The sequence below is a fragment of the Amyelois transitella genome, chromosome 21 (genome assembly GCF_032362555.1).
Source record: "Amyelois transitella isolate CPQ chromosome 21, ilAmyTran1.1, whole genome shotgun sequence".
Lineage (NCBI taxonomy): Eukaryota > Metazoa > Arthropoda > Insecta > Lepidoptera > Pyralidae > Amyelois > Amyelois transitella.
The window spans coordinates 8,519,074-8,536,215 of record NC_083524.1 but is presented as its reverse complement, the minus strand read 5'-3'; the positions used below and the strand labels follow the sequence as shown (position 1 = coordinate 8,536,215).

The window sequence follows — 17,142 nt, the reverse complement described above, 5'->3', positions numbered from 1 at the left end:
AATCTGACTACTACATTGAATCTGACTTTCATGATCCGACATGTTTCGTCTACATTCATCCATCTTTCTATATGCAAGCTCGTGGGCTTAAGGTGCTCTTGACCTGACCTGACCACAACGTCCCGATTTGACCGAGACCGTTCAACTTGACCTTCCAATAATACTTACCTCCAATAGTTTACCTAAGTATGCTTAATACCATCTTCTCTACTAAATTATTTTTAACTAAATGAAAACATTCTTGTCCAAAAATAGTTTCTGTAAACAATTGTTGTCATCACAATATAAAATCCAATATGGAATCGCAAAAATTGGAACGTGACACAATGCGCGTGCGCATGCCAAAACCGTGTAACAAACGTAACAATGCTATTTATTCATCATATATTCGTATCTATAGACTTTTTATTGTTTGATTTAATCGTAAAATTATTTAAACACTTGTCCAAAAATAAAAGTCCTATAAATTAAGTACATTTTTTATTCCCAAGGCAATTTCGCGAAATAAAGTTTTTTTTTTAAAGTAGGGTAGCCGAATAAAAAATGGTTTATTGACCTAGAAGAAACGACAGACATGGTCAACCTTTTCTTAATAGAAAATAAATATGGTAAAGAATTCGAGGTATATAAAGCACAAACACATATAATCACTTCTATATCCCTTGCGGTAGGTACACAGAGCCAACAGTCTTGAAAAGACTGAAAGGGCACGTTCATCCGAATATGGCTTATTGATGGAATTGTGATTATAATTGTGAAAGGTTGCTCATTTCCTACGAGGAGAATCCCAAGCTTAGTCGCTCCCTTAGTAGTGGTTTAATGGAATTCATGTCCTTTTCTAAAGGTTCAGGAACCACACGGCGTGGATATAAAGTAATCTTTAAATAATAATGTAAGAATGAAAAGAGTCGTTCCCCTCTATGTATGAATGGATATTTCACATTACAATAACTTTCGTGAAATGTTTTTTAGAATACAAAATTAAATCAATATTTGTAGGAGATATTCCTTATTCAATGCAAGAACGACAACTGTAAAGAGATTAATAAATTTGCATCTCGCACAAGTTTACATCGCAAAGTAATGCCATCTGTTGGTTTCCCAACGTACTAGGGAAATGTACGCAGACTTCAACCTGATCCAGAACAGTGAAAAGCTTGCAACTTGGCGCGCTTTCAATTTTCCAAGTTCGCAACCGCAACGCTAGATGGCAGCAGCGCACGCGGAAGGCGGCCATTTTTTGTTTATGTTGTCGTGCGTTTATTTTTAAATCGGGGCACATTATAAGTGGCCAGTACGTATACCGAAGAGGTTTGCAATATCGAGAGATTTCCACCTACATTACTCGCCGTTACGTTAATACTTTTTTATTGATTCAGTGCGGCAATAAAATGTTTGTCGATCTGTACAGATCATCGTGGGAAAGTTTTTAGTTTCTACGTTCTTTATTGAGATCTTAAGGTGGTTTTATTGCTTTGATAGTAAAACGACCGCTTTTCTCCCGCCATTCCGGCATTCCGATGTTGGGTAGACTGTAAACACATTTTTGAAGATCGTGTTGCGTTCCGTTTTGTTTTTTTGAGAGTAATTTATTTTTTTACATACATATACACACATTCCGGTATAGACATAGCCAGCAGTCTTAAAAGAGTGATAGGCCACGTCCAGTTAATAAGCTTAGTGATAGAATTGAGATTCAAATAGTGACGTGAGTAGGTTGCTAGCCCATTGCCTAAAAGAATCCCAAGTTTATGAAGCCTGTCCCTTAGTTGCCTTTTACGACATCCATGGGAAAGAGATCGATGATGGTCCTATTCTTTTTGTATATTGGTGCCGGGAACCACACACACAATTAATTTTTTACTTGGAATAAAAAGATTATCACGAGATTAGCATATTATCATGGAATGGAATATTATGATTTTTACATATTTATTAAGAGGATTCGATAAAAATTATTAGTTAAATAAGGACAGTTTACAATTTAGGCAGATTGAGATGACCCCAAATTAGAGATACTAACATCAAATGGAAATTGTTTAAGAAGTACCTAAATACCTGAATAGTAAATCCATCCAAACCCACCCAAAATTCTAAAACTGTTCCAAATAAGTAAGAGTTCTTTAAAAATAAATAAAAAACAATATTTTTCGTCGTAAATAAACATCCAACTCGGTGCCTCCTATATGTGAATTTGGCTTATATTATGTGTTACTTTTGACACAAATTAAGCTACGCATGTTATTTTTTTAACGCGTTAATAATTTATGATCTAATGATTTTTTTTCCTGGCAGGATCGCTATGAAAAAAGGCGATAGATTCTAATTACGATTGTATCACGTCGTTTTATGGTATAAGAAACATACATACATAATATATACATACATACATAAAATCACGCCTCTTTCCCGGAGTGGTAGGCAGAGACTACCTCTTTACACTTGCCACGATCTCTGCATATTTCCTTCGCTTCATCCACATTCATAACTCTCGTCATGCAAGCTCGGGTACTCTTGACCTGACCCTTTACCAGGACCTTTTATTAAATACATATATATATATATATCTATATAACATAACTTATAATCAGGAGTTTATCCCTTTCAAAAGACTGATAGGCCACGTTCAGCTGTTTGGCTTAATCATCGAATTGAGATTAAAATAGTGACAGGTTGCTAGCCCATCGCCTAAAAGAGGAACTTCAAGTATAATTATAAGCCTATCCCTTAGTCGATGTCGTAGGTATTATGGCGTGGCCTATGATAAGGTAGCGGAAACCTGACCCCTTTCGTTTTTTTCAAGAAAATGCTGCGGTGTCACTCTACGTCCTGTTTATTCATACATATATTCACGTCTATATCCCTTGCGGAGTAGACAGAGCCAACAGTCTAGAAAAGACTGATAGGCCACGTTCAACTTTTTCGCTTGATGATAGAATATAACTGGATATAATAGATCTTGTTCATAAAAATACTTTAATATGTTATTACCCTTAGATAGTATGACGAATGACGATATTAGACCGCGTGATAACACGTCACACTATGACAACGAGTCATATGTTATTGTCGCCAAAAATAATAGTTTATTTTTAGTACATGCCATGTAAAAATATTTTTTTTTATCCATTTGCAGACACTAAAGAATGCAATTTTAATTGGTTATAATTTGATGAAGGAATATTTTCACAATGCCTACTCAGTTTTTTGAAATAAATAAAAAATATCATAGATAAATTGCAAAGACTGAGCTAGTAGCTCTCCTTTAAGTTCAATACTTGTGTTATTGGGTAATTACTACATCCCGCCTAATATTATAAATGCGAAAGTAAGTTTGTTTGTTTGTTACCTCTTCACGCGTTATTTACTGAACCAATTTTCTTGGGATTTCGTATTAATATAATTAAAAGTCTACAAAAAGATATATGGTACTTTTCATCTCTGAAAAAACTGAAGTTCTTGTAGGATTTGCAAAAAAATAGTATTTTTTTAGAGTGGCGCTTAGATCGCGGGTGGGCGACATTACGGGTAGAAGCTGGTGATATGTACCATATATTAATAATAAATACTTAGATAAATATCTAGGAAGTAAGGGTGTATTTTTTATCGTGGTGTCAAAGTCTCGCAAGTTGGAAACCTAATAGCGTCACGACCAATTTTTAGGAGATGAAAGGAAACAGACTTTAAAACTCATAATTTTATATTTCACTTATTTAGTACTTATTTCATATTACGATAAAAATCATGAAAACCAGATGCAAATGCTTGTATTTAAAAACTATATTGACATTGGCTTTCTAAATTTGAAATATTCCCAGTTTCCTATAGTTACCCATATCAGATCTCGACGCCATGATATCCACCACCTCGAAACTATCAAACAAAAAAAAATTATCATGAAGATTAGTAATCGTAAAATGATTAAGGTAATTACTTCTAATAGATACCTGATGATCGTATGATGTGAAGTCAGCTGGCAACTAGGATGTGATAGTAATCCATGACCACCATCACTCACTAGGGCATGTCACCGCATAGGTCAAGGAAGTGTGGGGCGGGTGGCTTCTCTGGGCGGGCAGTTTGTTTACCGGGCAGTACCGCCGCGCCGCCGCCCGCGCCGGTCTCGCCGACTCGCGCACGCGCACCCTATATTCAGTTCACGGCCGCTCTATTAACAGACCGCTATTTCGGCTCATAATATTCTCTACGGTGGCGAGTGCTCAGTTTCGTGCGGGCAGGTGTGCGGACATGCGACGCGGGCGCGCCTGACCCATGTGAGCGCGGCCATGGAGCGCCGCCGTCGACCCGCGCGCCTCGACGTCGACCCCATGACGAAAGTCACCCGCCGCCGCGAGAAACCGCGTGAGCGATGGCTGCTCACGCGCAAGACCTGGAAGTACATGTCCGACGCGGGGCGCCGGCTCATCCCCGACGGCGCGCAGAACAGGCCCGAGGACCTGCCCCGCATAGAGGCGTACTTCCAGGACGTCTGCGCGAAGGAGCCCCGGTTCCTGCTGTGGAGAAAGAGCTCGTACCCCGGCGCGTTGCCGAAACCGCGGCGGAAGAAGCGGCCGAGAGGCGGCTCCGTACGCGCTCGCTCGCCCTCCGATGACGCGCCGCCGCCGGCCAGACCCACTGATCTCTTCATCGGACACACTTCCGGCGGCCGCTTCGACATCGCCAAGCTCCGGCGAGATTTCTTCGCAACGCCGCCGACACCTTCTATCTCGGGATTCAATTCTGGATCAACCACAGCGTTAAATGCGGCGGCGAAAGCTGATGAAGCCGCTAAGCTAGCCGAGGAAGAAGAGAGCACTCTAGTCGATTTACTGCGCAAGTACCTGAAAATAGAAGAAGATAAGGGAGTTACCAAAAGTTCAGAGAACGAAGAACTCAACAGAGCCTTGAGAAGGTATCTGAAGAGGCAAGCGGACAAAGCTCCCGCTGACTCCGACACCGATCCGTCCCAAAGAACCTTATTGGATAATCTCAGCAGATATTATTGTAGATCGCCGAACAGGGACCATATAGTGCAGGACATATTAACCGATAGGAGTCTATTGAAAAGACTGTATCATGATCTTCGTAAGACGAAGCCGTATAGAGGTGGTAGAACTGGTGGTAGTAGTGGCGGTGGTTACAGACCTAGTGGATTTCCGAGTGGTAGTAATCTTGCGCGTGGTGGTATGCGTACACAGACTTTTGGTTATTCGCGTGTCGTTAGCGACGGTGAGGACTCCATGCGGTCGCCGCCGATGTCGCCACCGCCTCTTATTGAGGTGTGCGAATTGCCTGAAGACAAATTCGTGGATTGTGGGACTCAAACGCTTCCGATACCGGAGGAAGTTTTGTTGGAACTGGAAAGGGTTTACCGTGAGAAGCAAGAGGCGGCGACGGCTCCGACGAGTCCCACCAGCCCGCCTCCTGATCGGAAGCCTACGCGGCGTCGCTCGAGCGTCGACCACGACGACGTCTCGCAATCCGTTAGCGATACAATCAAACGTTACTTGAGAATGGCTCGAAAGAAGAGCGTCGACGCTGACAAAGCAGATCGTTTTAAGCGTATCAATTACGATAAGAATTTGCGTAATATAAAGCCTAGAGCGCCTGGGGAGGTGGACGACGACGGGCCGCACAAGGGTTGTCAGACGGAGGAGGGTTGGATTCTGACCTATAGGGAGCTACAGTTTGCGTCCGTCGCGTCCACTCCGACCTCCCCGCCGTCGCCGGCGTCTCCGTCTCAGTCGCAATCGTTCCTGTCGACTCTGTTAGGGAGAAGTGGTCCTACAATGGCTCCCCCCGCAGGTGGCATGCAGAAGTCGCGGTCTACGGGCAGCGTGGTGCTGCAGAGCGTCAGCAGGAAGCTGTTCCGGACGCGGAGTAGAAGCTCCAGCCGAGCAACCGCATGGACGCCTCAGGTCAGTCGCTTTACATTCTATTTACTTTAGATGTCAAATGTATTGAAACATGATAACAACTAAAGAAGTTGAAATCATTTTATTCAGAATTCTATGGTTGCATCCCTTATTCTAAAGACTCAATGGATTTTATATAATACTTTCATGTCAACATATAATGTCAACATTAGGCGCTTAATCATTAAATTAAGGTATAATGCAAACGTATACTTTTTATCACATAATATTTGATTCATTGACTTCTTTCCCAACCCCGATAGCAATTAATGAGAGAAGTCAATTTTCTAGGTATGTAGATATAAACTAAAGAAGTAAACACTAGCCGCAGTTCGCCTGCTCGAGTTAACCGCCACCTACAAAACAATACAGGCTTTGCTTATCCCAAAGGAACTATAGTTTTTACCGGGATTAAATGTACCCTATGTCCTTCTCCAGACTCTAAGCAAAATTTCAAGAAGATTGGTTCAGCAGATAACGCATCAAGAGACAACAAACAAGCAAATGAAACAATAAAAAAAAAACTCTTGCTTGGACAAATCGTTTGGGAAGAAATTCAGTTATTTTATTATAAAGTTTGGCTCAAATTTGGTGTTCATCAGATATATAGCTAAGGATCGGGTTTTTTGAACCAGCTTGGTTTATACTTATTATATATTATATACTAAAATCATAATTATCAAATTAATCATTTGACCAACTCAGTTACACGAATAATATAATCAGTGGCATCCGAGAGATCTAGTCTCAATTGCCTGTACCCCTTTCTCATTGTTGCATGTTTCAAAGTTTTGTTTAACGATTTCGGGACCTTTTTATGATATTTCATTCTCTTTTGATATTTCGTTGTCTTCAGTATATTATTTCTAATCTTTTGGCTCGTTTACATTCTCTGGCTACGTCACTTCATCGAAAGATTTCTTTGAAATAACAATAATTTCTTATGTTTTGTTTCGCTCTTTATTTTTAAAACTAGCTTTTGCCCGCTACTGCGAACGCGTAATTACCCATTAATAGCCTTTCTCTCAGGATATTCCATTCTATTTATTGAGAAACTCGTGAAATCGATGGAGTACCGCAGCGTTTCCTCTACATTATACAAAACTACATTTTTTCCCCTTAAATATCCCGTGCTCCACATTATTTGTAATCAGAATCATCAGATGGTGATGACGAGTGAAATTCGCTTCACAAAACAAGTCCTGGTTCTCATGATGTGTCACCCATAAAGTGTTGTTTATTTACCAGCAAGTGGGCTCTAACAACAGTGTAATCTTGCCCGTTTATTTTTAAATCTGGTAGTCTACAGCTGACATCTTTAATTTTCTCATTTTAGATTTTGCCTCCGTGACCTTGGGCATAATTAAATGTTAGCGCTTCGCGCTTGATTTCTTGTTCAGATCGTTGATTTTCTAGATATTTTTCCTCATCGTCAGGTCTTAGTTTTTTATTTGTTTTGGCATGCAGAAGTATTGAAATAATAGCTTGTTGTTGGTGTTGCTTTTTTCTGATGACTTGGTGATCTTGGATTTGAATCCAGTGGGAACCAACTGAAGTGGTCTCAAAGGTTCAGAAAAGAAACTGAGTTTCATGAGACAGCTAGTTATGTTTTCTTGAGCCGACGATTATGTTATAAAGCGTTTTTATTACGCAAACTGCTGGATTTGGAATTCCCGCTCCACGTGCAGTTGTTTTCAGCCATTTTCACGTTTGAGACTTTTAAGGCAAAAGTGAATATTGTTTCAGCTATATTGGATATACACAATCTTCGACCACATCTTGCTTATTGGCATATAAATTTCCAATAATAATTTAATGTAGAAATCACCCTTGGGATTCTTCTTTGAGCCGTTGGGCTAGCAACCTGCCGCTATTTAAATCTCAATTCCATAATTTAGCTATACAGCTGAACATGGCCTTTCAGTTTTTACTCTGTATATCGGGTAAGGGTTTTTACTCTGTACCTTTATTATATGTGTGTATGTATGTCATAGAAAGTGTCAGAAATGGCGCTTCTACACCAAGGCATGCTAGGTCCTTGACTCTCACTTACTTGATGAGCATACAAATATTTGTTATTAGTATGAAATATGCTCAAACTAAAATAAATTATGTTCAGTAGAATTTTGTATGTTATTGTTAGGATAAATAATTTGCTGATGAGTACGTATAAACAGATGGTTAGGTCAAGCAATGATGGATGGAAATGGAAACTTCTGTTCTGGGCTTACGATGATTTTTGACATACATAAAATCATGCCTTTTTCCCGGCGGGGTTGCCACGAACTTTGCATACTTCTTTCGCTTCATCCACATTCATACTTCAATTCATAGAAGCTCGGCGGTTTCGGATATTCTTTATCTGACCTTTTGCCAGGACGTCCTTAATTTGATCAAGGTACGTTCGACTAGGTCTTGCCACTCCAACCTTTTCATCCACATCCTCCTTATAAATTTTTGTGTCTATGATTTCTTGATTAACAAAATTTGGTGGTCAGGGACCTGACGTTAAAAGAATAAATTACACGTATACTTATTTAATTCCCTTGCGGTCTTCTCGCATTATTATTATTATTTTTTAATAATTAATGTTTATTTTCTCTTTACAAAACTTAATAACAATGCAGTGCTCATATTTATCCTACTTAAGTCCTCACCGTTCACGTTTTGCTAAATGGCTTAGTGATAGGATTGGGTTTCTGGAATAGTGACAATTTGCTAGCCAATCTTTAGTTAATTATAGTATACAAAATTGGAATAAACTTTATACCAAAATTATGACAGTCTGAGCCCAATTTATCTCAATTTAATTTTTGTATGTCTATGTTTCATATTCATTAAAAATTACACTACACACACGCATAGGTCATTGTATGTGCCCCGTGAGGCCCCGTACTAAAACAAAAGCTTAAAATCTTCTTCCTCCTGGCCTCTGGCCTCTTACTCCCATCTGAACTCCACAACCTTTTCAGGGGAACCCGCATTTAATCATGGTAACACATCCAGTTAATGTGTAGGTTTCCTCGCGATGTTTTCTCACGGTGAGAGTATCGGTTAGTATTCAAACTAATATACATAACTTCGGAAATAGTCATTGGCCTTTATGAGCATCCCTTATTTTAGCCTGACCTTACCGATCTTGATCACCGATGCTGTAAAGAGCTAACGTAATATAGGTATAGATTTTGATTGGTTGGTTTGTAAATACCCGTCAAACTTTCAGAACCAGATTGTCCAGATTTAAAAAAACCGAATGGTTGATTGGTAGATAATGCTTCTAGCATTAAGTCCGCCAATTGTGCTATACATTTCTATTTTGTGCAATGAAGTTAAAATAAACAAATAAATAAAAATTTCCAGATTAAAAAATATACAAATTTTCATCCATACAAAGCTGATGCTTAAAATAAAAATGTCTCTCAGATTTTTTTGTGTACCACGTTAGTATATTGAATTATTTTAGAAATTAAATTATTTTCAAAATTGGACACAAGGTTTCACTTATTGACGTCACATCACTTAAATCTCATTATAACTACTACCGCTTCCAAAGTATTATATAATATTGTTAACAAAATCAACTGAAACAAAAACGTTGAAAAATAAATTATCTTCTTTTTTTTTGTATCAATTTAGACCCGTCGTCCATGAAGCGCCCTTTGTTAAAGTTTCACATTCAGAAGTGGCTTCAATATATTTCAAAGATTTTTCTCGGAAAATAATACGTATAAAAGTGAATCGTGGGCGCAGTAGAGACAAAACACATATTTTATCTTTCGTTGAGTCACTATCTGCTAGACTGTATAAAAAGTTAAGACGCCGAATCATAAATCACGGGAGGACTTAGAACTTAATCTGAGCTAGTTCTCATTTAAAATTAGCTTCATATTTTGCTAGTTAGCATAACAATGGTGTACCTAGTCGAGTCTCACATCTTTTTAACAAGAGAAATGTGTCAGTCAGAGCGAGCACTATTTTGTTTTTTATTACTCACATCCGTCTCATTATCAAAAGCTTTTAAAATAATTAAAGTAAGTAGAGGATTGAAGATAATGCTTGTTTTATTATACGAGTATCAATTGCCTAATTTTGATGTTTTCGCTAGAGAAAATTATCTAAAATTATATCTTTGCAACGTCATTTGAGACTTTTCCATTTGGATGATGCAACAAAAATACCTAACATTTTTCTTAAGTCACAATAAATAAAGTTAACCAGTCACAATAAAATCTGTCATTACACTCAGTCTTTAGTTAGTGGCCGTTCTGCGAGTTCCATGGCTTTTAGATTCCATGACAGATACACAAACTCTCGCTTTTATATTAATAATATTATAATCATGTTTGCATGTCAACGAGTCTATTCGTTTTATAAAAGTTACGTCTAGTTTAACTGTATAGTTTATTTGATGTTGGATAACGTTTTTATATTTCGTAATTATCTCTTTTCATCATAAAGTATAGCTCATTACTTAATGCTATCCATCATTGATCTGTATAACTATACTCATAATGTTATGAGGAGAGAAGATTTGTTGTCTTGTTTGTAGTAATTTCGAAAGTTTCAGTTGTATATGAAGGATTTTGGGAAAGATGTAGAATAGACGCGCTATTTTAAATCCTTACAGAAGAGAAATCCCAGAAACAAGCAGCTACCTTAACAATGGAAAAGGCATTTTACAATATTTATTTAGTTATAACAAATATACAAACATTTCTTTGTATATCAGTAGATTGGAAGAGATTTTTTCATTGAACAAACCCGCTGTTGCAATATTTTTATTTATTTATTAAGAACTTTTATAGGTAGTTCTTTTATATTTTGTTTTATACAATAAAGTTACAACAACAACATTTTACATTTTGATCGTTCATATATTTTTAAGGTATCATTAAAATCAGTTAACCGAATAATCTCGAAATTAATTTTAACCCTTATCACCGAAACCATAACACCGCATTTGATTGTCGCGTAAAAATAAACATGACATTACTAACCCACTCATCGGGTCGCCACAAGTTGTCTAAAAATAATGATTCCGAGTAAACTCCACACATCAGTCGGCACGTGTCGATTTAACAGATTCTTGGTCGGACAAGTGCAGTGAAAGACGCTCTGTTTGGCCGATGATGAAATATGATTGTGATAATCGAATTCCTCACTAATTTTGAACGACAATAACACATCAGAGTCATCCTTTAAATATTTACCAATTTCGTTTAGTGCAAAAAAAATATCTGTCATATTCCGAGGGCTGCCGTGTGGTTCCCGGCACCAATAAAAAAAAGAATAGGGCCACTCCATCTCGTTCCCATGGAGGTCGTAAAAGGCGTCTAAGGGATAGGCATATAAACTTGGGATTCTTCTTTTAGGCGATGGGCTAGCAACCCGTCACTATTTGAATCTCAATTCTATCATTAAGCCAAACAGCTGAAGGTGGCCTATCATTCTTTTCAAGACTGTTGGCCCTGTCTACTCCGTAAGGGATAAAGACGTGATCATATGTATGTATGTGTGTTCGAGGGCTGTTCACAAACATACATATATAACTTTATCATCACGTCTTTGTCCCTAACAGAGTCAATAGTGTCGAAAAGACTAATACCATGTTCAGTTGGACAGTTTACGATGTAATTGAAATTCCAGTTACAGACAGATAGACAGGTTGCAAGCTTATCGCCTAAAAGAGAAATCCCAAGTATGGAAGCTTTAACTAGTTTGAAAAAGCAGTTGTCACGCACTGGATTAATGTGTTTATACCCTAAATCATAGGAATTTTTCAGGGTCAATTGATATTTCCTGCTATAGACCCCATGGAAATCAAAATAATCAAATGTTTGTTTGTTTCTTGTTCAAATTAAGAACGTCCTGGTAAAGGATCAGGTCAAAAGTACCCGAAACCGCCGAGCTTGCATGAAGAGAGTTATGAATGTGGATGAAGCGAAGGAAGTATGCAGAGATCGTAGCAAGTGGAAAGAGGTAGTCTCTGCCTACCCCTCCGGGAAAGAAGCGTGATTTTATGTATGTATGTATTGTTTGTTGTTACTTTATTGTACATAACACATTTTTAGTAGTACATAAAAAGACATTAAAAATAACAATGCACAAGGGCGGACTTATCCCTGTAAGGGGTTTCTTCAAACGTATTCGTACATACAAGTTAGTATCTCGTAACAATGCTCGAAGCACAAGTCTCGAACTTACTTCGAGGCCAACTCAATCTGTGTCATCTGTCCCGTATATACCCTTTTTTTTATTGATTTATTATTAAATTTCTATCGTTATCATCATCTTAGTGCCGTGTGGTTCCCGGCACCAGTACAAAAAAGAATAGGACCACTCCATCTCTTTCCCATGGATGTCGTAAAAGGCGACTAAGGGATAGGCTTAACAACTTGGGATTCTTTTTTTAGACGATTGGCTAGCAACCTGTCACTATTTGAATCTCAATCCTATCATTAAGCCAAACAGCTGAACGTGGCCATTCAGTCTTTGCAAGACCGTTGGCTCTGTCCACCCCGCAAGGGATATAGACGTGACCATATGTATGTATGTATGTATACTAAAATAGCGAATTTGTTTTATACTATGTAGTGATTAATTCCAACCAAAAATTTTTTTCTGTTTGGTCAGCCGGTTGACTGGTAGAGAATGCCAAACGGCATTAAGTCCGCCTTTTGTACATTTTTGTTTTTTGTGCAATAAAGTTTAACCCTTCTTTGCATGATGATGGAAATTTCAATCATAACATTTAGTGAAGAAAAAAAGGTACTCAAAAACTGTAAACTTTAAATTTGTTGTTCCTGGCAACTTTATAAATGACTATTGCGTACAACAAAACCCTAGTACCAGTCTACTGGAAGAAGAATTACAATAAAAAAAAAGAAAGGTCACTTCGGTGTAAATTTCCCAAATGTAAAGGCTATTCCACAATTTCATGTAATCAATGTGGAGTTAATTTGTGCTTGAATAAAATAATAATTGTTTTTTAAATTATCATTTAGAATATAGGAGAATAAGTAAACAATATCTTTTGACTTATTTAGTACTGAGCTATATATGTAACAATGCATAATGATGTAAATTTTCATCACTGTTTTTTAAATAATTCAAATTCTTATTTATACTAGGATTTTTTTAAATATTTTTCCTTTAATCTAGAGCATTAATTACATCAACCTGATTTATTTTAAAACAATAGGAAAAATCATGCAATTAAGGGTTAAATAAATAAATCCTATCCTACTACTATTATAAAGGCGAAAGTTTGTATGGATGTATGGATGTTTGTTACACTTTCACGCAAAAACTACTGAACCGATTACCATGAAATTTGGTATGTAGGTAGCTGAAGACCCAGAATAACACATAGGCTACTTTTCATCGCAGAGTTCCCGCGGGATTGATAGGGTTTCCGTGCGGACGAAGTCGCGGGCGGCCTCTAGTAAATATATAAAATTAATGTTATTGGTGCTGAGACGGTGTGATGACGTCACGCGTTATGTGCAGGGCAGCTGTCGCTGGGTAGACAGTAGCGGGCGCTGCGTGCGTCTCGCGGACACTTCGCTGCTGAGCCTGACGGAGGTGGAGCGCCGGGCGCTGCAGCAGGTAGCGCTGGCCAAACTCCAGGAGATGAAGCTGGGCATCCCTATAAAGATACCGGAAGGTTAGTTTGTAGGTTCAAAGAATTTTAGTCTCATAACAGATTACGATAAATCCACTTACTTGAGTACTTATTTGTTTATGTAAACGGCCTCTGTGGCTCAGCGGTAGTACGCTTGTCTGTGACACCGGAGGTCCCGGGTTCGAATCCCGGTCAGGGCATGATGAGAAAAGAACTCTTTCTGATTGGCCTGGGTCTTGGATGTTTATCTATATATAAGTATTTATTATAAAATATAGTATCGTTGAGTTAGTATCTCGAAACACAAGTTTCGAACTTACTTCGAGGCTAACTCAATCAGTGTAATTTGTCCCGTATATATTTATTATTTATTATTATTAGTTGTGTCTCAGTACACGCCTGTCACCCTTTCCATCATGTTTCCTATCTCGGGTCTGCTGGAGGAGATTTCTTTTGAAATAAGCAGTACTTTTGTAATTTTGTTTCTTGTGTTTATCAGTCTCGATGTTTTCTGTGTACATAAATTAGTAAAAAAATAAATAAATAAAAAATGAGATAAATGTTCTTAAATATAGACAGAAGCCCCATATTTAATTAAGTAATGGTAATATCTAGGGTATACTAAACATTTCTAAGGTTGAAAGATGCCGATAAATAGCACAAAGAATAAAGCAAAGAACAAACAAAAGTAAGAATATGTCATACTAAAAATTAATTCTCATAGAGTGAGCAGTTTTTTTGTTACATACATATGTACAAGTACATACATAAACGTACATACATATAATCACGTCTATATCCCTTGCGGGGTAGACAGAGCCAACAGTCTTGAAAAGACTGATGGGCCGCGTTCAGCTATTTGGTTTTAAGATAGAATTGAGATTCAAATAGTGTAAGGTTGCTAGCCCGTCGCCTGAGAGAAGAATCCCAAGTTTATAAGCTTATCCCTTAGTCGCCTTTTACGACATCCATGAAAAAGAGATGGATTGGTCCTATTTCCTTTTAGTAATGGTGCCGGGAACCACACGGCACAAATTTACCCACAATTGATATAAATATAGATGTCCTTGCCACAATTAGTCAACAGCTAGTCACAACTGGTAGACCGCAGGCAGACGTGCATAAAGTTTACGAGTTACAGTCATTCAGACATATAAACATAAACAGAACAAGCGGGATTACTGAGGGCTTTTGCTTGTGGCATATTTTGACATGACGTTTGTTCGAATAATTTGCCAGTAGGTACACAAAACAATATGTTTTGGTAACTATTTAAAATATTGTTATTAGTTTTAATATTAGTGCCTTGTGGTTCCAGGCACCAATAAAAAAAAGAATAGGACTCCCATGGATGTCGTAAAAGGCGACTAAGGGATAGGCTTATAAACTTGGGATTCTTCTTTCAGGCGATGGGCTAGCGACCTGTCACTATTTGATGATGGAATTCAAATAGTGACAAGTTTCTAAACCTGTCACTATTTGAATTCCATCATTAAGGCAAACAGCTGAACGTGGACCATCAGTCTTTTCAAGACTGTTGGCTCTGTCTACCTCACAAGCGATATACACATGACCATATGTACGAGTATGTATGTATCATTAGTCAATCTGACTGACTGATGTGTGCGTTTTTTTAAGAATATTGGCACTTTCTATAATAATATATCAGAAATCAAAACCATTCGATGTACCCTCATGATTCAGATACTTATCATTCAGACTATGTACGTGGTGTTTGTCTGTGTGGAAAGCTGTATATCGGATACTCAAATTTTGGCCCGGAACCAGACAAGTAACACGAAGCGAACTCTCGATATATTTTCAGATGTTTTTCTGGATTGAAGCGGCTCTTAAACTATTTCATTAGCAGCAATATAATTTTATTATTATATAATAGCTGAACGTGTCCATTTAGTCTTTTCAAGACTGTTGGCTCTGTCTACCCCGCAAGGGATATAGACGTGAATGGTACACATACATACATACAAATAGACGTATGTATGTATGTATATACATACTTACGTCTATTTGTGAGAATAACTCCAACTGTCTGGTTGCAATCTGAGTTTGGTCAAATTAGTGTAAATTTTGGAAGAGAAAATATGCTAACATTAATCGCGAAATCTTAATCCCATCCCATCCCAATTCCAACTATCCCTTCCCAACAAATATATCATAAATAATTCACAGATAAACCATACATATAATACGTGCCGTGTGGTTCCCGGCACCAATACAAAAAAGAATAGGACCACTCTATCTTTTTCCCATGGATGTCGTAAAAGGCGAATAAAGGATAGGCTTATATAATGGGAATTCTTCTTTTAGCCGATGGGCTAGCAACCTGTCACTATTTGAATCTTAATACGTTCCCTTTCAGCCTTTCAGGCTTTTGGAGATTGTTGCCTCTGTAAAATAGAAAAATTAAAAACTAAGAAATATGTGGTACTCTATGGATTAATACACAACACACATACATACATTGAATCACGTCTATATTTCTTGCGGGGTAGACAGAGCCAAAAGTCTTGAAAATACTGAAAGGCTACTATCAGCTGTTTGGCTTACTGATAAAATTGAGATTCCAATAAAGTGACAGGTTGCAAGCCCATCGTGTAAAAGAAGAATCCCAAGTTTATAAGCCTATCCCTTAGTCGCCTCTTACGACATCCATGGGAAAGAGATGGAGTGGTCCTATTCTTTTTTCTATTGGTGCCGGGAACCACACGGTAAACACACATATCCAGCGTATTTAAAACTCTCGTAGAGAAATGCTACGAAAAATATAAAGACAGTAGTAGACATTTTCGTAGAAAGGCAGGCCGTCGTAGCACATTTGCTACGACACTGTGGTCCGTGCTACGAAGCGCGTAGCATTTGTAGAACCGAACGCCGATTACAATTGATTAACAAGCTTTTTCCCGCGATTTCTTCCGCGTAGAACCGCGTTATCGTGGTAATTATTTTGAATCAGCTTAGGCTTTTTACATTTATGTATAAATATTGCCCTTTTTAGGGTCTAATTTATGTTTGTACCAAGTTTCATAAAAATCGGGTAGTGGTTTATCTGTGAAAAGGCACAAATAAACGTTTATTTATGATATATTTGTTAGGAAAGGATTGTTGGAATTGGGACGGGATGGGAATAGGATTTCGCGATTTATGATAGCCTATTTTCTCTTCCAAAATTAACACTAATTGGACCAAACTCAGATTGCAACCAGACAGTTGGAGTTATTCTCACATTTATACATACATTTAGTCATGTCTATATTCCTTGCGGGGTAGACAGAGCCAACGGTCTTGAAAAAAATAAAAGCCACCTTCACGTATGGCTCTATGATGGAATAGAGATTCAAATAATGACAGATTACTAGCCCATCGCCTAAAAAAGGAATCCCAAGTCTATAAGCATATTCCTTAATCACGTTTTACGACATCCATGGGAAAGATATGGAGTGGTTCTATTCCATAGTGCCGGTAACTACACGGCATAAACTCTCATTTATGTTTTAGTCAACTTATAAAAACAAACGGTTTCAAACTCACACACCGATGACCATCTGGATAGTTCTCTAAATACGTTGACACACAAAATCCAAG

General features: G+C 37.9%; 1 protein-coding gene across 5 annotated transcripts in view; it reads left to right on the top strand.

Annotated features, from left to right (window-relative positions):
• Positions 1-4,130: 4,130 nt before the first annotated feature.
• Positions 4,131-17,142, top strand: part of LOC106138876 (uncharacterized) — a 51,496-nt gene continuing 38,484 nt past the window's right edge. For all 5 annotated transcript variants that reach the window (XM_060950450.1, XM_060950448.1, XM_013340168.2 and 2 more), the window contains exons 1-2: positions 4,131-5,918; positions 13,425-13,581. In XM_060950450.1, coding sequence (XP_060806433.1) covers positions 4,287-5,918; positions 13,425-13,581 — 1,789 coding nt within the window. In that variant the 5' untranslated portion in view covers positions 4,131-4,286. The remainder of the gene's footprint in view (positions 5,919-13,424; positions 13,582-17,142) is intronic.